At 40.7% G+C, this 22,983-nt stretch overlaps 2 protein-coding genes and 1 long non-coding RNA gene across 3 annotated transcripts in view; 2 read left to right on the top strand and 1 right to left on the bottom strand.

Annotated features, from left to right (window-relative positions):
• The first annotated feature begins 3,865 nt into the window (after positions 1-3,865).
• Positions 3,866-22,983, top strand: part of LOC101162358 — an 87,414-nt gene continuing 68,296 nt past the window's right edge. Inside the window, exon 1 of the long non-coding RNA XR_002289995.2 lies at positions 3,866-4,375. This is a non-coding gene — a long non-coding RNA (uncharacterized LOC101162358). The remainder of the gene's footprint in view (positions 4,376-22,983) is intronic.
• LOC111947370 lies at positions 9,113-13,048 on the top strand. Its single transcript, XM_023954364.1, has 3 exons — positions 9,113-9,306; positions 10,549-11,473; positions 11,577-13,048. The coding sequence occupies exons 2-3, from the start codon at positions 10,631-10,633 to the stop codon at positions 11,910-11,912; spliced, it is 1,179 nt and encodes a 392-aa protein (XP_023810132.1). The 5' UTR covers positions 9,113-9,306; positions 10,549-10,630; the 3' UTR covers positions 11,913-13,048.
• LOC111947369 lies at positions 12,432-17,306 on the bottom strand. Its single transcript, XM_023954363.1, has 2 exons — positions 17,061-17,306; positions 12,432-15,285 (listed from the first exon to the last, which is right to left on the bottom strand). The coding sequence occupies exons 1-2, from the start codon at positions 17,145-17,147 to the stop codon at positions 13,186-13,188; spliced, it is 2,187 nt and encodes a 728-aa protein (XP_023810131.1). The 5' UTR covers positions 17,148-17,306; the 3' UTR covers positions 12,432-13,185.

Below are 22,983 nucleotides of genomic sequence, written 5' to 3'. Positions count from 1 at the left end.
GAACTTTGAACCACTAAGCTATTGTCTAGTTCTTTTTCTCCCTAGCCTGGGTAAACCTCTTCTGACATAGTGTCTGACTGAACTGGCTTGAAAGAGAAAATGCAGCGTTTGTAACCCATGTGTAGTGTTTTTGTCTGATTGTTTGTTGTGGCTTACTGGGAGCCAGTTTAGCTCGTGCTGGTTTGCGGCGCCTTCCGTCTGTGAAACCAGGGTTTGAATCCAGGCTGCTCCCTATTCCCTTCTCTGCTTCTGTGCCGGTCCAAGCCCAGATAAATTGAGAGGGTTGTGTCAGGAAGGGCATCCGGCGTAAAACATTGCCAAGTTAACCATGCTTCTCGTCCTCAAAGGAGAGGTTGTTTCGCTGTGGCGACCCCTGATGGGAAAAGCCGAAAGAGACAGAGTTTGTTGTGGCTTTCTACATACCGACTCCTTGTAATGGAACTTTTTGAATTCTTGAAAGGATTTCACTTGATAGTGCTCTCGGACTGCAGGTATCCCTGTTATAGGTGCACCTTTTCCTACCACACTTTTTCTGTCCACCCAATTTTCTAATAAAATGCTTGCATACAGCACTCTGTCATCAACAAGCTAGTTTAGAAATTACTTTTTGTGAATAGTGTCAGTGGAGATCTGTCAAGTCAGCAGCCTTTCTCAGGAGTGCATACTGACCCAGACTGAGAGACATATGCAGGGGCAGGGAATTACAGCCCTGGTTCAGGTGTGTCCAGCCAATTAGAACATGCCAGGAATGGGGTATATTGGAAAACAGGCAAGAATGTGGCCCTCAGTACCCACTTCTGAAAGGCTCGGGGAACATTTGCATGTGTTCTGGGTTTATTAGCCAATCAGGATGTGACACAATTTTGGATTTTTTTCAGAATATTTCTCAGAATATTCTACTTTTCATAAAACATACACAAAAAATGCTTAGAACATTTCAGCCTATATGTATTGATTGTGTATAAAGTGCAGCCCTCAGTTTTTTAAACTTGACAACCAATATAAAGAACAAAACAAAGTCCACTTTTTTTTTAGATGTACCTGTATAGCATGTTGTGACATGGGTTAATATAATTTGTTGCTGTGCCTTTGACTCCAAATAAAAAAATGGCTGCACATATAGTGATGATAAATCTTTTAGCATTAAATACTTTTTTTTTTTTAAAAAGGAACATTTTAGGGAGAAAGTATGCTACCAATAAATATCCTAAAAATACTGCTTCAGTATGGAGTATAGAAATCTTTTGTGTTACATTTAGCAATTCTGGTACAACAGAACATTCAGATGTCTTTATCAATCAATCAATCAATTTATTATTTGTATAGCACTTATAAAAGCCAAGGCAACCAAAGTGCTTAACATAAAATCAACTAAAATCACAAACAATACGATGCAATAAAGAAACAATAGGAATAAAACAATAAAATCAATTGAACAATAAAAGCAATAAAACAATAAAAGAATAAGATTAATAAAATGAACAATGAACAAGCTGGCCCACTAGATATGCTCACTGGAGTTAAAAGCCTGAGTAAAAAGATGTGTTTTTAAAAGAGTTTTAAAATTACTGACAGTTCTGGCAGACCTCACAGAAAAAGGGAGAGCATTCCAGAGTTTAGGACCTGCAACTGAAAAGGCTCTGTCTCCCCGAGTCACAAGCCGAGTCCTGGGAACCGCTAAAAGCATTTGATCTTCAGACCTAAGGCCTCGACAAGGACGATAAACATGCAGAAGCTCAGAAAGATACTGAGGTGCCAGACCATTCAGACATTTAAAAACCAAAAGCAAAATCTTAAAAGTAATTCTAAAAGACACAGGCAGCCAATGAAGTGAGCGTAATATCGGTGTTATATGCTCACATCGTCTGGTCCCCGTTAACAGGCGGGCCGCTGAATTTTGAACCAGCTGGAGGCGGCGGAGCAGAGACTGATCTATACCACTGTACAGAGAGTTACAGTAGTCCAGTCTGGAAAAGATCAAAGCATGAATCACTTGTTGCAAAGCGTGAGGAGGAAGATATGGCTTGACTTTGCTAATTAGCCTCAAGTGATAAAAACTAGACTGGACTACAACACTGACCTGCCTGTCAAATTTAAAATGTCTGTCAAGGTTTACCCCAAGATCTCTAATGAATGGAGCATCTGAAGGGTCCAGGGGGCCAACAGCACTACAGCAGCCTGTCAGCAGGTCAGTCTTTCCAAAGACAAACACCTCTGTCTTGTTTTCATTTAGACAGAGGAAGTTAAGCTCCATCCAAGACTTGATGTCTGCTAAGCAGTTCTGCAATCTGTCGAGAACATCCGCTCCTCCAGATTTTAGGGGAAGATAGATCTGGATGTCATCGGCGTAGCAGTGGAATGACACGTTATATTTCCTAAAAATGGACCCCAGTGGCAGCAGATAAAGTGAGAATAAAAGTGGGCCTAAAACTGAGCCCTGGGGTACACCATATTTGAGCGGAGCCTCTGAAGAAGAGCACTGTCCTAGTTGGACAGAAAAAACTCCTGCCACATAAATATGAACTGAACCAACTGAGTGCTGTGCCCTTCACACCGACAGAGTGCTCCAGTCGGGATAATAAAACACTGTGATCCACTGTGTCGAAAGCAGCAGAGAGATCTAAAAGAATTAAAACAGTGGAGGCCCCAGAATCAGCAGCTAGAAGCAGGTCGTTACACACCCTGAGGAGAGCCGTTTCAGTGCTGTGGCAGGATTTAAAACCTGACTGAAACTTCTCGAAGATATCATAATTTGTTAGATGCTCCTGCAGTTGTAGATAAACCACCTTCTCTAAAATTTTTGAAAGAAAAGGCAACTTGGAGATCGGCCTAAAGTTTGATAGAACATTGGGATCCAAGTTGTGCCTTTTCAAAAGGGGGTGCACAACAGCATGTTTAAAAGCAGCTGGCACACACCCCGAGACAAGAGAGGAGTTAAGGAGACCAACTATCCAGGGGCCAATGGTATCAAAGACCTCCTTCAGGAGTCTGGGGGGAATGCAGTCACCTGGGCAGGAGGAAGGCCTCAGGTGTTGAACTATCTCAGAGATCTGGGAGACAGTGACAGGCTCAAACTGGTCAAAAATAGCAGGTGGGGGCGTTAAAACAGAGGGGTCAGGGGTACAAGGAGAGGGTAAAAACCTGACAGCACTGACTTTGTCAATAAAAAAATGTTAAGAACTGTTCACAAAGTAAAACAGAAGGAGTCAGACAGGATAAATTACCAGGACTTAAAAGAGACTTTAAAGAATTAAAAAGGACCTTAGGCTTGCTGATGTTCTCAGACACAACATTTGACATAAACTGGGTCTTGGAATTTTTTACAGCAGCCTGATACTCAGTCAAGGAGTTTCTAAAAATCTGTAATGAAACATGAAGCCCGTCTTTAGTTCATACAAAAAGATATATCTAGTCCCTCAGATCTAAGACATTTACTGTGCAAAGACAGTGTGGCACCACACACACGTATATACACACGTGTGTGCATAAACAGTGCCACTTTCTTTTTCTTGCTATTCATCCTCCCACAGATTCACACACGAAGACGCTGCAAGGAGTATTGATTTTGCTGTCTCCAGGCTGTTGAGTGTGTGTATACATTTGTGTGTGTGGGTGAGTGTGTGTCTGTGTGTATGAAAAGGATTAAGGCCTTGCTCAGCTGAGATACCATCAGCCATCAACCCTGCGAGTCCGCTTCGGGCTTTCCCAGCTGCCACATTGTCTATTCTGCTCCGCTATGTGAAAAATGTTGAATATCAACAATGGCTTTCAGTGGTGTATTGTTGAGTTTTTGTATGAACTAATCTTGCCTCAGTGAAAGAGACCTAGGGCTTGGACAAAACGTCTAGAGCCACAGCATTCCTAGCTGGCTCTCCCCTTGAACACTGAGCAGAAGGCTGGGGCTGAGGGAGGCAGAGGAGAGGGGAAAGCAGGCTGGAGAAGAGGCAGGGAGAGGAAGAGCTGAGGCCGGATAGAACCTCCAAGGCTGAAGGGGGACAAGGAAGACGGCAGGCCAGATGAAACTGGAGGAAGAAAGTTTCACATCAAAAGTTAGGAAGGAATGTACTTATGAAGAAAGACGTGGAGCTGATGGAGGCAGAGAACAATTCCACAGTGATGATGGAAATGCTGGGATACTTCAAAGATTGGGATGATGGGGACAATAGAAGGCAAGATGGGTGTAAAAGGAATTAAGGAAAGCTGCAGATGTTTAAATGGAGAAAAATGTTTTTAGCAAATAAGATTGGAGTGTATGCTAATGGACCAGCTTTACACCACTCTGTGGATGTAAAGCTGGTTTGGACAGATGCTGGCATCCAATCAGGCAACAGGACCACTTCCCTTGTCATAATGAGAGCAGTGACATCATGTTAAGGTAAGCTGACCTAAATGGGTCAATAACTGTCTGTTTTTTTTATATCCGTGTGATGAAGTTATAAAATGTTTTAGCTGCTTATTAAAGGTACAGTAAATATAAAAAAGGAAGGGAATGGTGTCTGAATGCAGATGCAGAGTAAATCAGTGATGCTATTCAAGAGTAGGCCTGCTATACAGGTGCTGGTGCTCTCATCCAGGGTTATTTGGAGGCAACATGCATTTTGATTAGTGTCTCTGTGTGTAAAACTGAGTGTGACACTGATGTTATCCTTAAAACAAGCATCCTTGCAACCTTTAGCTTTCCTTTGCCTGGTTTGTCTTTTCTGAATGTGGAGCATAGTGTTGCTGTTACAAAGTTTCTTGACTGGAAGCAGTGGGCTGCAGACAAACTGGATCTCACTTCATATAGGCTGATTCAGGTGACAACATTTTACCAGGATGGGCCTCTTACAAACGTTCTTTGATCTTAGTTTGTGCTGCTGAAATGAATTGTTGATAAAGCCGCTTTGACAGGCATTTCCTTGACATGTTTTTTTTTTTGCATTAATCTAAATGAATTTCATTATTGTGGAGTGAAGTTACATGTATACTTCTTTGTGTATGGTATGTGTGGTTTTTTGAGTTAAAAAAAACAAAAATAATTCAAGTTTACAAAATAACAACTTCAGAATTTGTTCCATATTTTCTGATTATAAGATGAGGATATGGGGTTTCTATATTTCATGCATTTTAGCTTCTTTTTAGGGAGAAATATGATTAGATGACATTTCATCTCTGCAGTTCCCACATTGTTTTATTTGGAATCATCTCTGACAGTGTTTTCATGCTTGTGTGAGGCACTGTCGTCTTCAGGGTCAACAGGGTTTGCGCGCGTGTATGCAAGTGCAAGGTCAGCGCCGCGGAAACCTGGAACTGAGAAGCGGTTGGCTTAACCCCCTCACCCTCAAAACACACACACAGAAACAGACGTGGGAACATCATTCCAGTCTAATCGGTGGCCCCCGGTGATTTGTCCTCTCAGCTTGAAGCCCTGTCATTCTTTCCAGCTCTCTTCACAATTACAGCCCTGAACTGAACTAGAAAATCTGCTCCAATCTAGCAATTAGTCCAGAGGCCACTGCCTGAGAGTTTGAGAGTGTATTTTTGAAAGAACCATTGGAAGCCTAAAGGTGACAACAACCTAAACAGAAAAAAAGTAAGTTCTAAGCCAGTGATTAATTTAATAGATGTAAATTTCACAAAGTATCTATATTAAAGTTTTTCTCATTATTAAACATTTTTAACTATAAGATGTAAAAGAGCCAGTCAGTTTTGCAAAATATTTTTTTTTGTTGCGCCTTATTTTTATGCTTATATTGAAGTTTCTGAAAATAAGGCTGAGAACTAAAAGTTAAAATTAGAAGTACATTTTATAAATCAAATATATTCAGGACATTATAAATATTGCTCTGAATAAAAAAAATTCAGTTGAATCGTCATAAACTCTAAAAAGTCAAATAATTTAGAATACAATTTATATTTTTAGAATGTTTTAGACATATCCATTAAAAACATCCAAAAAAAACAAACTAAAATGTTTATTTTTAGAGTGCAACCTGATTAAAGAAAAAGAAAAACTACAGGACTTCAACTAAAAAGGGCTGTTATAAGTAATTTCTCCAGATGATGATGGCACTCATCATCATGTCATATAAGACAAAACACACCAGGATTTATAGCTGCAAAAAGATGCCCCTGTGAGGAGCAGCAAACCCACAAAAGAGGATGTAGCAGAGTGTGAGGAGGAATGAGAGGATGAAGTGGACACCAGAGAAAAGGAGGGCTCTGTGGTCAGAGCAGGATGTGGTCCAGTGGAGGGGGGAAGATTTTCATTGCCTGGGGTGAAAGCAGGCCTGACTGAGCAGCAACAGAGATGCTTAGTGCCGCCTGGCTTCCTCCTAAAGACCTGGCCTCCTTTACCCCTGGGCATCTCTCCGCAGTGTCTCCGTTCTCTCCTTTGCCACCACTTTCTCTATCACTTCCCTCTCTCCTCCTATTGTCCCTCCACCCCCCATTTCCTCCTGCTTCATTTCTTTTTCCTCCTCCATTCCTCTTACTTCCTTCATACCCCCCCGCCCCAACAGAACCGCGTCTAGGCCATTACAAACACTCAGGCAGACTTGGAGGCGGGGGTAGAGAAATGTGGAGATTGAGGAGGCACAAAAGGCTTGAGATGCAGCGGCCCACCGAAAGTGGCTGACTTTGAAAAGAAACCGGACGGCTACTTAATGCTGATATTGGACGGACACACTTGGACAGACAGAGAGGACTCATCCTTTAGGTGATGCCTATTTTGCCCCCATACGCACAAAAAAGCACAGCATTTGCAGTGTGCTTTTCCTCGAACGCCTGATGTTTTATCAAGCACATTAAGACATGATGGAGGGATAGCTGAGGGGCGGAGAAAAAGAGGGTGATACTCCTGAAAGCCAAAGAGGCTGAAAGTGAAAACTTTTCTCAGTCCTGAAGAAGAGAGGTGTGCATGTTGAGCAAGCGTCACCTCAGTTTTTAAAGTACATTAAGACTGTACTCATTAGTACTTTATGTACAGACCGACAAATATTATTATTATTTTTTTAAATAAATTAGATGAATCGTGGATCAAAAGTTGAGAACAGATTCAAAAAAAAAACTTCAAATGGTAAACTCAGCAACTGGACCCTCTCGCTTAAAATTCCAGATAAAACCCATGGCATGGTTAAAACAGCCTTGGTTTAAAAACCGCTGGGATGATTTTTTTCTTTCTTGTTAAGAAATCAATAGAAAATAAAATGGAATAACTTTATCAATCTATAACTCTTTGTGACACTAACCTTTGTGAGACAACATCAAACCCAGAGAACACTTTTCTTCAAAAGCATCAGTAGCAAATATATGAGCTAAATGGATTTACTGTCCAGCTCCTGTCTTCTATCAGTCTAATTTTCAGACCAATTACAGCAGTTTGTATTCAGCAGTGTTCTTTTACTCAGCTGGGAGGGTCCCCAAATGTTATTTTCTGCCTACGTTTATTTACTTGCGTTGGCTGTGCCTTTGTTGTCCGTGTTGTGGCGGTATTATTATGGATTTGGCTCTAAGAGCTTAGCTGGTCTGCGAGGCTGATATCAGTTGGACTTTGATCAAACGCAACAGGCTGTAAATCCACTATAATCAGCTCTGCTTGGTTCACCAATGACCAGCCTTCACAACAAGCACAGCTCAGACTTTTATCGACTTACCATAATTTGGTTTTAATGAATAGAAAGTTATGTTAAAGACAATACTGTTAAGCAAAGCTGTAATCTAGATGGAGGGATTTGAATGATGGGCTCAGTAAACATGTTTTAATCCTTATTGATTCAATTTTTTTGCTGTTTCTTAAATTGTCTTTGAAATTCAATCACAAATACTTGGTTCTACTAATAATCCAGTCTCATAAAAAGGTACAATTGGTGTCTTTGTTCAGGTCTGCCAAAACCTACAAAGTCACAATCTAGGGTTGTAAATTCTATTAGTTGCCAAACATGATGGGAATTTGTAAATATTATGGACAAACTGTTTCCATGTAGTCCTTTAAACAGTTTTATGAAGTGTACTTTGATGCTTAAAGAGTGATAACTGATCTATTAGGATTGTTTCTCTGTTTCGAGAAAAGTTTCTTCAAATTTAAATGTCATTAATATGTCAAATGCCTTAAATTTGTCCTGTGAGGGAAACTTTTGACGAGCATTCAGGGATGCGCTAAAAGGGCATTCAGCGTTAACATTGGATAAGCAGGTAGAGGATTTTTCTTTTGCTACTGTTTACCTGCACATGTCTGCCACCTACAGATGGAAAAGGATTGGTGTTAAATGTCAAATGGTGCAAATTCTGAGGGCGGTGTAAACATAGCAAAATAATGTCCTTATTATGATCTTTCAGTTGTTTGAAATCCACTTTTGGCCTGGTCGGGCCAAGTTAACAACACCCCTGGTGGGCCCCCTTTCTCCCCGGGGCATTCCCCTCCTGGGCAGTGGCGGCTGGCCCCGGCCTTGCTCCTCCCTGGACCAACTGTGGGCTGGGTGGGTGGCTGCCTGGAGTGTGGGGCGGGTCTCCCTTGGGGGGGGCTGCCCTCCTGGTTGGGCCGGGGCGGCGCTCCCTTTCCCTCCGTGCCTCCCTGCTCTCTGGCTCTGGGGGCCTCGCGGCGGTCCTGCTGGCCCTGGCCTGGGTGGCGGGCTGGGTCGCCCGGGGGGTGGTTGTTCCCTGCCTGCTGCCGTGTGGCGTTGGGGGTTCCGGCTGCCGCTGCTGATGCGGTGGGGGTCTTGGTGTGGGGATGGCTGGGCACTCTCCTTCCTTCTTTTCACATTCCACCGTCCATTTTAGAAAAACATAAACAGTCACCTGAGCACAGGTGTTAGCTCACCTTTGCACTAATAGTTTGCATGATTGAATGACTGAAAATTTTCACACTAGTTGGTTTAAAGGCATAAGTATGCGTGTGTGAACACTATCTGTTTTGTGTACATGTTGACATGTGGACTTTTTTTTTTCAGCCAGCAGGTGTGTTGATAACATTTGAGTGTGTGTGTGGACAGGCCCCGCTACGGAAGCTCTGAGCTGCCACTGCGAAAAATATTTTTTGGAACAGCTTCTCGTAATAACGAGAAAGTATCTCGTTATAACGTGATACGTTTCTCGTAATAACGAGAAACTTATCTCGTTATTACGAGAAACCTATCACGTTATAACGACATACTTTCTCGTAATAACGACATAGTTGTTTACAGTAAAACGTCATCTTCTCGCGGGACATTTCATTCTCGTCTTGATGACCTGTGGGAAAAGATGGAGAATCAGCGGGAGCCTCTTTATTCCTTTTTAAGGGATAGAAATGTGTCAGAGGACAGAATTTCCACCATGAGGAATGACAAAGTAAGTTATACTTATGAAAAACATAGTTTACGTGAGTTTCATATCGATTTAATTTATTTTTTTGTTACTGAATGAGCCTGCCGTGTACTGCGTAGACCTGAGACCAAGACCTCGTTAACTTAGGTATTGTAGTAGCTGCAAGGAAGCTCCTTAGGCGGGCGGTTGTCAAACAGCTCTTTATTAATGTTTCTGTATCTCAGAACGGTTACAGCACGAACCAACAGGCACAGCGAGCTTCTTCTAACTCCAGCGACAACGTTCACCGAACGCACACGCACACACACCCACAGGTAGACCCCGCCCCCTCTCTCCCACCAGTCATCAGCCCACCGCTGATTGACACACACTGTGGTCTAGCATCTTGCAGAAAGAGGGGGGCGCCGGCCACCTGCAGCTCTGTCCAAACTCTGGGTCGTCACAGTATGTAATGTTTTAGAGTTGCAGGGTATAACTCTCTTCAGTATGAACGTGCTGTGTTAACGTCTTTTATTAACATAACTGGTAGCAATCGCTTTTAACAGAAGGCTTCGTGCTTCGTTCATATCCCATAATGCATTATTCTTATTGTCAATACATCTTTACCGTAACGGAGATGCATTCGAGTGCAGTAGGATAAACGTGTATCAAAATATTACAAAGTACACCTCGATTAATGCTGTTATCCTAAGCTAATCATAGCGTATACTTTTATCCTGCAGAAATGACGAGTTGAGCATGATTATTTACAATTTATTAGGTGTCAACATCAAGCAGTTAATGTAGAACTTTATGTTGATAGCATTCATGAGCAAGTGAGTGAAAACTATTTTATTATTGGCTTCATCATGACATAAGAAGCCATGCCAACTAGTTATGTTTGATATTATGTGTAAAAACCACAACTGGAGCAAAAGCGCGTCCTGGTGGTGTGATGCACGTATACGTGCGCTTTTTTGACGCGCTGGAGAGGAACAGGATGATGGCTGTATCAATAATCCGTCAAAAGATGCAGAGAAAACAAGGTTCTATTTTACGTTTTGGAATGCATACTTATTTGAATTAATATTTAAACTCTTAAAATTCACAGTGCCTATTTTCAAGCAACTTTAAATTTTGAAGACTTGAACTTCTGACATTTCTTTCAAAAACAAAGGCAAACTTTGTGTGAAGCTTAACGTGTAGAAAAGTTCAGTAAAATCACTTATTTAAACTGTTATTTAAAAAGAAAAAAACATAGCACCAATAATTTTGTTGTTTTTACAGATCGACATCTCTGAGGCTGGACGAAGAAACACTACCTGAAGATTTTGAGAGGATTAAGAAAACCTACTGACTGACTTCCTTCATGGATGCAGATAGAGGACATTTGCATTCTCTAATTAAAGTGTACTTTTCAATGGGGTTAAACCATAGAGAAATACTGCTTTCACTCAGCGCTGTTGATAGAATAATAATCAGCCTTCGGACTCTTCGAAGAATCTTGTCAACACTGAGACTTCACAGAAGAAAAAACCAAAGTGACGTTCTTGACATTGCATTATTTCTTATTGGACAACTGCAGACTTATGGTCAATTTAATGGATACAAACTGCAACATCTTAGATGTATACAGGAGGGATTTGTTGTCACCCAGAACACAGTGAGACAGTTAATCAAAATTCTGGATCCCAGAGGTGTTGAGTTGAGACAACGTAATCGTCTCCGTCGTCGACTGTATTGTAATCCTGGACCAAACTTTATTTGGCATGTGGACTCTTATGATAAACTGAAACCATATGGAATTTGTCTGAATGGGGCTGTGGATGGGTTTTCCAGAATGGTTATCTGGCTTCATGCATACTCTACAAACAGTAATCCTAAAATTATTGCTGGATATTTCATTTCAGAAGTTGAGAAAAGAGGTGGTACTGCAGCCAGAGTCCGTACAGACATGGGGACAGAGAACGGTACAATGGAAGACATTCAAAGAATTTTACGCCTTGATAATGATGACAGCTTTGCCAGAAATTGCTTCATTTTAGGATCCAGCACCCACAATCAGCGAATAGAGAGCTGGTGGGCTTTCTTAAGGAAACACCATGCACAGTACTGGATTAACGTTTTTCAAAAACTGAAGGATTCAGATGATTTCACTGGGGACTTCTTGGACAAGCAGCTGATTCTTTTCACCTGTTTGAAGATCATTGAGGTGTGTACATGTATTTGAGAGAGAAAATAATATATGATAAGGATATGCTTTTAAATAAGGAATATGTAATGTATAAACATGTTTTTTTTTGCTTCCCTTTCAGGAAGAGCTTCAAAATGTTGTTCATTTATGGAACACTCACATCATTCGTCAGAGCAGAAATGCGATTGCTCCAAGTGGCCGACCATGCATGATGTATACCCTCCCGCAGCTTTTTGGTGGACAAGATTATTTGAAGCAAGTTTCCGAGCAAGCAGTGGCAACTTGCAAAGCACATTGTCTTCAGAGGGGACCAGACACATGTGATGAAACCGTCTTCTCACTATCCTGCCTCCTGATGGCAGAAAACTGTCTTCATGCACCGACCACACCAAATGAAGCAATTGAACTGTATCTATTTTTAAGAGCTTCCATACGTTCAAACCTGTCAGACGTGTAACACTGGTTCAAATCAACAGTTTCCTGCTTTCTTTACAATCAACTTCTGCGTACTCATAATTGGTGTCATATTGTCCTTTCATGCACCTTCATATATTTTGTTTACAGAACTTGAAACTTTTTGCTGTTGTGTATGACTGAAAAAATGCTATGACATAAGAGTAGTGGAATGTTAGTAAGATATGGATCTAGGTTTACTCAGTTTTCTCATAAATGTGTAAGATATTTAGATATGTAAATTGTACATAATATACATTTAAGTGTACATGTTGGAGAACAATTTAGAAAATGTCATTAAAAATGTTAAATCTATAATACAGTACACAACCTATTCAAATTTGGTCCAATTTATAAACCACACCCCACCTCAGTAAATACATAAAATATACTTTTCATTATGTCTAACACAACAACTATCCTTAAAGTTCTCTGTACCTGGTGACTGAGGTCAGTTTTAAACTGACAACTAATCTGGAAATGCAGCTATGATAAAAAGTTGAAAAATCAAGGACTCATTATGTTGAATGTGTAATGTTTTAATCATCACAAAATAAACAATTTGGGTGATCAAACCAACAATTTTGTTCTTTTCCTCATAACATTCAGAAATGTTGCTACATGTGCTTTGACATGGTAAACAAAATGTTCATTTAACAAGTGCTCTAAAATGTCCTATTGGGAGGAGGTTCTCTCCATCAAAGTGCAAAACTGTAGAGCAGATATGTTTTAAATCTGAAAAACCAAATCTCTAAAGTGAACATGAGAAACTTCACATACATTAAAAACGAGTACAAAAATAAATACTTTTGTTGTGAACCAGGACATCATTGTGCTTAATGCACATCAAACCAGAAAGGAATATAACATATAATACTGCCCTGTAAAAAGAAAAAAAGATATGTAGATGCATTCTTCAAGCTTAACCTGCTTAACTTGGAAATCTTTTTATGAACAGTGTTAATGTTACCTCAAATGCTCGTCTTTCACAGTATTCTTTTAACCAGTCTTCCTTCTCAATAAGTGATTCTTTTCCATTGGCATCAATAACAAAAACTGTTGAATATGAATTTTACAGTGGTACATCGCATTTGTAAATTCTCCTGATATTGTCTCTATTCTTACTTCAAATAAAAAAAACTTCTTTTGGAATATGTTACATAGTAATAACCAAAACGTTACCAAAACACTTTAGATTTATTTGTGCACATTTCTGTTATTTCTGTGAAACATTTCAACATTAAAAAAAGATTTCAACAGGCACCTTATTTTTAATATTACGCAATGTTCATAACATAGCAGCTGTTGCTGCTCAGTATATTGTCGAGCTCCACACGCAGCTCTGGGAAGGACAAGTATGTCCAAGGTAGCTCCAGAACTGGACCACATGTATGTGCTACTAGCCGCCGTGCTACTCCATCTAAGGGTGTGAAGAGAACTTCGATTTTAGTAACACAAAGCACATCTGAGCCAGTTGTAAATCGCAGAAACCTTCTGAGACCTGCCTGATCCAGTCCTCTGATGTACTGCTGTAAGTACCTCAGACTCTGGCTCTCAGCTTGTGTAGTAGGATTAGCATCTAATAATTTCAGAACCTTTCTTGCTGTAGGTTTCATGTTTTCATACATTTCTTGAATTTTTAGTTGGCTCTTGAAGACATGTGCAAATGTTGTTCTTGCAACTTCTGACATTTTATCAAGAGCATATTTTGGCTGTTGAATGATCAGCTTATGTGCAACATTTAAAAGCACAGCTTTCAAGTTTTCTCTTGTTGGGATAAATTTAGCACCCACACGATCTAATAAATCAAGCAGTTCCTCATGCTCTTCACCAAGAAGATCCTCCAGCAAAGCCTTGTTCACAAGATCTCTCTCTTCTGGACTGATGTAAAAGAGGAGTGACTCAAATAGCAAGTCAGGTGACACCAAGTGCTCACCAAAAACCAGCGCCACTGTGAAAGCTGGTGCAAGGCGGCTTGGGAAATAGCCATGGTCTAGGAACCCCTTTACAAGGATCCGTCCAACAGATTTCCATTCTTCCTCCTGCCACTTTGGGGAAAGTAATGGAACTCTCATGTCTTGCCCTTCAGCAGCACTGTCTAAAAACTCTGTCCAGAAAGCAGAATAGACATCTCTAGAAACTCCATCTGCATCTGCTCCTATTTCATCGATAAAACTAAATTTTAAAGGACAGGTGAGCAAGCTGGGATCTTTGAACTGTGTTATCAGTTCATCCATAAGCATTGTCCTATGAAGTTTAATGTTAACATTAATCGTGTCATATCCGGACAGCTCAGTATTACTGTGTGCTTCATTATCTGATGAAGTCATACTAGGTATGTGGGACACAGAGGTAGATGCAGGCTGCTCAGTAACACTGGATGTAGATGGCACATCACTGGTTGTGATATTGCTTTGACTTGCCAGCTCAAGGGCAGAAGAAGGAATAAGAAGAACTGCCGAGTCTCCTTCATAACTTGACAAAATAGACACAGCAGATGGTGGGAGCATAAGAGCAGGTTCAGGCTCTTCAGTGGAGGTAGCTATCGTTGGTGCAGAGTTGTTTGAGACAAACTGGTTCACAGAACTTAAGTTCAGGGTGGCTGAAGTAAGATTAAGACTCACAGATTCCCCTTCATCACTTGATGAAATGGGCAGAGTGTCTTCCAGTTGCCATGCCAGAGGTTCACCAGTGTGAGGACCTATCAGGACCTCTGAGAAGTTAGATGAATATGAGGAGCTGTTTTCATCCTCTGGCTCATCGTGGTCCATGCGGTCATCTGGAATACTGATTTCTGGGATTCTTGATTCCTTCCGTTCTCTTGTGCAAAGATAAAATCTTAACGTTCCCATTTTTAGCAGGGAATAAAGTTCTCCTACTGTGGTGTTTTCATCTAATACTGCATCCTCTTGGTAATCTAAAATATCAAAAGTAAAATCCTCCAGTTGTCCCTTTTTAGATCTTCCATTTGGAAAAAATAGTTCCTTTGCAATGCTTAAAATGTCAGCCTTTTTTGCTTCCTTTGGCAAATCTATTCTCCTTGTTCCACCTCCATTTTTCTTGCGTAGCTGCTTTCCTTCGTGTATCCATCCTAACTCAACCTTTCTGGTCTTTCTCACAGCCAGCTTGTTGTTCTTCAAATATGCCCTTGGATGTGTTTGAGTTGTATCATGTTCTCCATGGTCAGGGCCTTCTGGTTGTGTGTCAAATCCCATCTTTCTTTTTAGTTTTTGAAGCAATGACTGGCGTTGTGCATCTCTCTCACCTTTCTTTTTATATTCAGAGCAAAACCTTCGTGTGGCAATCCTGTCACCGTAGATTGGAACGTAGGTGGCCAAGCTGTCATCATCCATGCTTCCAATAACTGATATGTCAATCTACAGAAAAAAATTATTATTAGTTATTCATGGTAAAAGTAATTGTTTTAAACTGGACTAAACAGTGGTTTACTGTACCTTAAAAAACAGTAGGATTGTATACGCAACATATTCATCAAGAAGCATCAAGACAGTTTGTGACTATCTGGAGCTACACTACGTGCATCACACTAGAGGGCTGCATTGGGATTGGGTCCCGCCGGGTCCCGCGGGACCCAACCCAAATCTCGCGGGATTGGGCGGTTTGAATTGTGCTGCGGGCGGGAGCGGGCGGCAGAAAAAAAACCCGCGGGATCAGTGCTGCCATGAATATCTCATGAATATATATTAGCGGACTACGTTAGGCTGAGCAGCTGTTAGAGTCTAATGTACTGAAGCTCCGTGAAGGCACCAGGTAGAGACGCCCAATGGCCTCTGTCATCTAACCTGTTGTTGGGGGTGCGCCCCGCCCCGGCTCTTACTAAGAGCGCGCTTCAGGCCGTCTGTCTGCGCGCGCACACACGCACACTTTTAACTGAACGGGATTTGTGAAAATATATTTAATATTTAAGTTGCAAATTACACAAAAGAGGAATGCATGAAAAGATGAGGCTGGAGGAGGAACATGAATCTCTTTAATAATATCAATACAAATACGTGTTTTTTTTCCTGCGGGACGGGAGACGATACAAAATCAATGCATCTCTATTACTGTGCGGGACTAAATTCTATGAGTTTTGCGGGTGCGGGCGGGAGTGGACATAAATATTGCGGGTGTGGGCGGGAGTGTAACGCATACGTTGCGGGAGCGGGCGGGATTGGTCAGAAATTCAGCGGACGCGGGCGGGAGCGGGATGAAGAAAATAGTCCCGCGCAGGGCTTTACATCACACCACCAGGACGCGCTTTTGCTCCAGTTGTGGTTTTTACACATAATATCAAACATAACTAGTTGGCATGGCTTCTTATGTCATGATGAAGCCAATAATAAAATAGTTTTCACTCACTTGCTCATGAATGCTATCACATAAAGTTCTACATTAACTGCTTGATGTTGACACCTAATAAATTGTAAATAATCATGCTCAACTCGTCATTTCTGCAGGATAAAAGTATACGCTATGATTAGCTTAGGATAACAGCATTAATCGAGGTGTACTTTGTAATATTTTGATACACGTTTATCCTACTGCACTCGAATGCATCTCCGTTACGGTAAAGATGTATTGACAATAAGAATAATGCATTATGGGATATGAACGAAGCACGAAGCCTTCTGTTAAAAGCGATTGCTACCAGTTATGTTAATAAAAGACGTTAACACAGCACGTTCATACTGAAGAGAGTTATACCCTGCAACTCTAAAACATTACATACTGTGACGACCCAGAGTTTGGACAGAGCTGCAGGTGGCCGGCGCCCCCCTCTTTCTGCAAGATGCTAGACCACAGTGTGTGTCAATCAGCGGTGGGCTGATGACTGGTGGGAGAGAGGGGGCGGGGTCTACCTGTGGGTGTGTGTGCGTGTGCGTTCGGTGAACGTTGTCGCTGGAGTTAGAAGAAGCTCGCTGTGCCTGTTGGTTCGTGCTGTAACCGTTCTGAGATACAGAAACATTAATAAAGAGCTGTTTGACAACCGCCCGCCTAAGGAGCTTCCTTGCAGCTACTACAATACCTAAGTTAACGAGGTCTTGGTCTCAGGTCTACGCAGTACACGGCAGGCTCATTCAGTAACAAAAAAATAAATTAAATCGATATGAAACTCACGTAAACTATGTTTTTCATAAGTATAACTTACTTTGTCATTCCTCATGGTGGAAATTCTGTCCTCTGACACATTTCTATCCCTTAAAAAGGAATAAAGAGGCTCCCGCTGATTCTCCATCTTTTCCCACAGGTCATCAAGACGAGAATGAAATGTCCCGCGAGAAGATGACGTTTTACTGTAAACAACTATGTCGTTATTACGAGAAAGTATGTCGTTATAACGTGATAGGTTTCTCGTAATAACGAGATAAGTTTCTCGTTATTACGAGAAACGTATCACGTTATAACGAGATACTTTCTCGTTATTACGAGAAGCTGTTCCAAAAAATATTTTTCGCAGTGGCAGCTCAGAGCTTCCGTACCCCGCCCTTTTTGTACTACATTTGAACCTTACCGTAATGATAAACAACCAGTAAACTTGTTGCTGTATGCTGCTTCATGGTCTTACCCCCCCCCTCCTATTATCACCCTCTTACCCCCCCCCCCCTCTCTCTAACATCCCTCTCTCTTCTTCCCTTCTTTCCTTTTCCGTCCGGTCCAACACTAAAGATTTTCAAACATGATTGAAATTAATAAAGTTTGGCCTCAATTACAAAAGCGGTTTATTCAGACATACCTTTGGTTTGTCTGAAGATCAATAACCCCTGTTGTTAAAGTAAAATGTGTCCAACACAAGAGGCCGTCAGCTCTCATTTGCCTGCCCAGCTGTTGGACAGGACAAGTAAAAAAAAAAAAAAAAATCCACTTTTCTTTTTAGGTCTAAGCCAGATAACTGGTTGATTAACTACAATTTACAAGAAAGTTTATAAAATGTCTCAAAAAGCTGTGATGATTTTTTAAGTTTTCTTCTCTGCATGACAAAGCAATGTTGCTGAAATGTTGGACATCTTTGTGAAATTTTATCACATGACTTAACAAAGATGTCACTATTTTATTTGAAAATGTTCTAATTAAAGGGCACATTCATACCAGGAAACTTCCTTAATCCTGTTCTCTGGTATGGATTGAGTGTGGACTTTTTTTTCTTGCATTTGGTGTTGTTCATATTTTCCATATTTTCATATTTTACTCAAATTTGTTTGATAATTATTGTACCCACTGGCGAGAAATCCCAAGAGTTAGTTAATGCAACAATAAAAATACAGAGTATTAATTATTCTGTTGTTTCCATTACAAATTTCTAAAATAAAATTGTTTTGAATTTCAAGAGCAGCTGATTCATAGCAATTTATTCCCCAAAGGTCCGGCTACGGTAGCTTGATATTCCTAAAGTGCTGATGACATTTGGAGTAAGGCGGGGTCGCCTGACATGTTTTTCACTTCCCAGGTGTGCCCTGTCAGGTTTAATAAGTGTGATTTCTTGCCTTATAAATTGGTTTGGGACCATCAGTTGTGTTGTGCAGAAATCAGGTGGATACACAGCTGATAGTCTTACTGAATAGACTGTTAGAATTTGTATTATGGCAAGAAAGAAGCAGCTAAGTACAGAAAAATGAGTGGCCATCATTACTTTAAAAAATGAAGGTGAGTCAGTCCGAAAAATTGGGAAAACTTTGAAAGTGTCCCCAAGTGCAGTCACAAAAACCATCAAGCGCTACAAAGAAACTGGCTCACATGCAGACCGCCCCAGGAAAGGAAGACCAAGTGTCACCTCTGCTGCGGAGGATAAGTTCATCCGAGTCACCAGTCTCAGAAATCCCAGGTTAACAGCAGCTCAGATTAGAGAGCAGGTCAATAGCACACAGATGTCTAGCAGCAGACACATCTCTACAACAACTGTTAAAAGGAGACTGTGAATCAGGCCTTCATGGTATAATATCTGCTAGGAAACCACTGCTAAAGAAAGTTAACAAGCAGAAGAGACTTGTTTGGGCTAAAGAACACAAGGAATGGACCGGTGGAAATCTTGGCTTTGGTCTGATGAGTCCAAATTTGAGATTTTTGTTCCAACCACCGTGTCTTTGTGCGACGCAGAAAAGGTGAACGGATGGACTCTACATGCCTGGTTCCCACCGTGAAGCATGGAGGAGGAGGTGTGATGGTGTGGGGGTGCTTTTCTGGTGACAATGTTGGGGATTTATTCAGAATTGAAGGCATACTGAACCAGCATGGCTACCACAGCATCTTGCAGAGGCATGCTATTCCATCCGGTTTGCGTTTAGTTGGACCATCATTTATTTTTCAACAGATAACTTGGCCTCCACAGTCACCAGACCTGAACCCAATCGAGATGGTTTGGGGTGAGCTGGACCAGAGAGTGAAGGCAAGAGGGCCAACAAGTGCTAAGCATCACTGGTAACTCCTTGAAAGACTGTTGGAAGACCATTTCAGGTGACTACTTCTAGAAGCTCATCTAGAGAATGCCAAGAGTGTCCAAAGCAGTAATCAAAGCAAAAGGTGGCTACTATGAAGAACCTAGAATATGACATATTTTCAGTTGTTTCACGCTTTTTTATCATGTATATAATTCCACGTGTCAAATCATACTTTTGATGCCTCAAGTGTGAATCTACAATTTTCATAGTCATGAAAACAAAGAAAACTCTTGAATGAGAAGGTGTGTCCAATCTTTTGGTCTGTACTGCAATTTCATGATTTCAAATCTGAGAAAAGTAGCTTTGCATTGATATGCAACACTTAACATTAGTAAAGCTGCTTCTCTTCTCATCAGAATCAGTGTAGGTTAAATATGAAAACACTTTACTACTGTAAAGTTTTGGATATAAGCACAATTTTGTTTTTTTTTAGCTTTGTTTGAACTACGTTAATTTTGTAAACGGCTGAAGAGTCAACATTAAAGGGTTCAGTCAAGTGTCGTAAGAACCGCTTTAGACCAACTTCCACTAACTATTAAAAATAGTTGTTGGTTAAGTATTTGGTGTCTTTACCTCATGCAATGAGCTGTAAACTTAGAACTTAGAGTGTCAACAAAACTTTGAAGCTTTGATGTTTAATTGGTTAATGGCTTTCTCGCAGTCCTTGAAACAGCCCAATTCAACTTGAATGGCGCCAAAGCAGGTCCTTGTTTATTATCTGTGTAATGTTTTATCATAAAGTAGTTTTATATATTTCTCCTACTTAGTCTTTGTAAATATATTATATTTTTCATGAGCAACATCTGAAAGGAATCTAAGATGACTTGAAACTCTAAAAAGCATTTGCTCATTAATCTTTAAAGGACTAAATTTCAATTGTTAAAGGTTAAATTTAGTGCTAGGTTAAAGGTTTTCTATCTGACATCAAGTATATTTGTATGCTATGTGTGTAACTTTCAACTCCCACTGCACATCTTAACCCTTGTGCTATCCTAGGCACGTTAACATTGGAGGTTCGGTCATCTGGACCCCACACGATAGTGCGCTGACCCTTTTTCTTCAATGATTTGTGATCTTCACCGGTGTCCATGGATTACATGAAATCCACTCCACCTTTATCCACCTTAGTCATGGTAGGGAGAACACGTCAACGGTCATCTTGACCCCATAGGATAGCACAAGGGTTAAACAGTAAAACCTTTTTTTTTCACGTTCATATCAAAGTTAACAAGGATAGACATCTTGGAAAAATATTTTATACTGTAAAAAAAATAAAGGATGTGCCAGTCTTCTTGTGCTTGTGCAGAAAATGGTACACAAGTGGTAAAACCCCCCACAAAGGTCTCATATATAATATGGTAGACTTGGGTAGGCTATCAAACAAAATGTACAGGATATGTATGCACAAGAGTTTTTTTCCACTAAACAATAGGTTTATAGGGCTTAAACTGATCCGCTGCATACCTACAACAATGGCCAAACGTGTGCACCCACAAGGAGTTACAAGTGACCATGTGCCAACAAGTTACACACACACACAGATCCGCACACACAGCCGGAACAGTCATATCCTGCTAGCCCTCTCCCAATTCCGGCCAACTCTGTCCACTGTAGCTCCCTCCCCACCCCCAAATACACATACACACACACTGCTTACAGCCAAAACCTGGTAGCATCCAGGCCAGCTCCTCAATGAGAACACAAACACACACATGCATATATTTAAAATGAGATCACACAGCTCAACCCCCTTGTAAGACCTACACAGGCGACACAGTGTCCACAGTGGTCAGCACTGAAGCCTATTTCCTCCGGTTGGGGAGTATGGATGGAGGGATGGAGGGAGGCAGTCACAGAGAAAGAGAGGATTAGAGTGATATTCAGACAAAAAAAGAACAATAGTTTGTCACATTTTGTCAGAGAGGATTTTACTGAAAAGCTGATTTGGTGTCTGCCACCAACAAACAACAATTGGAAATATGGGATTTATTACTAAATCAGTTTAAGTATTTGCAATAAGTTTAACAATGCAAGTGTGGGGAACACTTTTGAAATGTGTGAGTTCATTCAAACTTAAACGAAACTTCGGAGGCCAGATTCAGCACTAAACACAATATAAAAGTAGTTTTTCCATGCTAAAAAGGTTTAAGTGCTGGTTTCTTTGATGTTTTATCTGAAGTTAGTTTGATTTTGCTTGATGGTTTCATAAGCAGAGCACAGAGCTTGTGGCTTGCTGTTGTAGGTCCTACGTCACAGCTACCACCTTTTTCCAACAGAATTTTTTATTCTGCTTCTGATTCACATTGATTTGAATAAAGAAACACTAAGAAATGCATTTCAAAGTCTAATTTTTTTATACATATCCTCCATCATTATAGAAATGCCACAAGAACATGCCAAACACACCAAAAACATGATTTTCTTTGGAGTGGGTCTTTAAATGTAATGGGAAGTTTTAAATGGGGTCTTGGTGATTAATGTGCTACACCAATGCTTGAGGTTTTCTGTCTTGCTTATGGAGCAGCTCTAGGAATTGCTCAAAGCCTACAGGAACCAATCTCAGGAGAACGAGTGTGCTGCAGCAACAACTCTGGTTCCTCTGTCACTATTAAATTGAATGTTCAAACATAGGGGACACCCATGTGGTGCATATACAACTCAACGGATGAAAAATTCTTGGCATTGAGTCATAGAAAGGATAAGAGTGCATAAAACCAGCTCACATCTCCTGAAAGACTTTGACCACTCGAGCAGAAGCCATTCTGACATCTTAAAAGATATCAGCCAGCACTTCAAATTTTCCCTTTAGGGAAGAAATGCTCCATCAAACCACAAACAGCAAGTATTGTAAACTTTATCCAACACAAAGTTCTCTGTTGCTATTTTGTTTTAATTTATCTACAATTATATCGCAAAATTAAGTATGTGAAGTCCAAAAGCACTTTAAGTTTTGATTTATCAAGTTCATCTGTTCTACTTTTTTGATTCATTATTCTTTCTCTTGCTACAGGAGACTCTAGGGCAATAATCCAGACTCTGAAATCCTTTTTTTTTTATCAGGCAGCGGGTCATTTCAGATTTTGGCGGGTAAACAGCAGGATCGTTTGAGTGAATGCAATGATTTAACGTTTTAGAGTCGGCCTCGCCCCCAGGGAATGGAACGATATGGGCTCTTAATTGACACCGGGTCAACTGCCTCCTTCCCTCAGACAGATTTCTGTTGCGCTCTGTTTCTGTTGCAGCTGTCCTCTCGTTTGAACACACACGTTACAGTCTCTCCAGCGGCCGGAGCCGTCCAGTCCTGGCTGGTGTCGGGACGAACAAAGGCCTGTGCTGTCTGGATATAATGATGAATGATTACCAAGGGCATATTTTAAAGTACAAAAGTCAAAGCATTCTCAGACTAAAATAAAAATTAATCATCTTTTTATGAGCTTCTTTATTTAAAATGAAAAATCTTAGCAAAAAAACAAGAAAGGTTGCATGATTTTCTAAGCCCTGTTTGAGTATTGACTTTGCATCAGTCTATGACAGCTGAATTAGGGAGTCGATTGTTTTATTAATGTTGCCACCAGCTGATTGGCAGAACCCCTATGGTCATTGGTAATTTTCTGCAACATGTGGATAAATTGTGCACAG

This window comes from Oryzias latipes, chromosome 4 (genome assembly GCF_002234675.1).
Source record: "Oryzias latipes chromosome 4, ASM223467v1".
NCBI classification, from domain to species: domain Eukaryota; kingdom Metazoa; phylum Chordata; class Actinopteri; order Beloniformes; family Adrianichthyidae; genus Oryzias; species Oryzias latipes.
The sequence above is the reverse complement of the archived record's forward strand: the minus strand, read 5'-3'. Positions and strand labels throughout refer to the sequence as shown.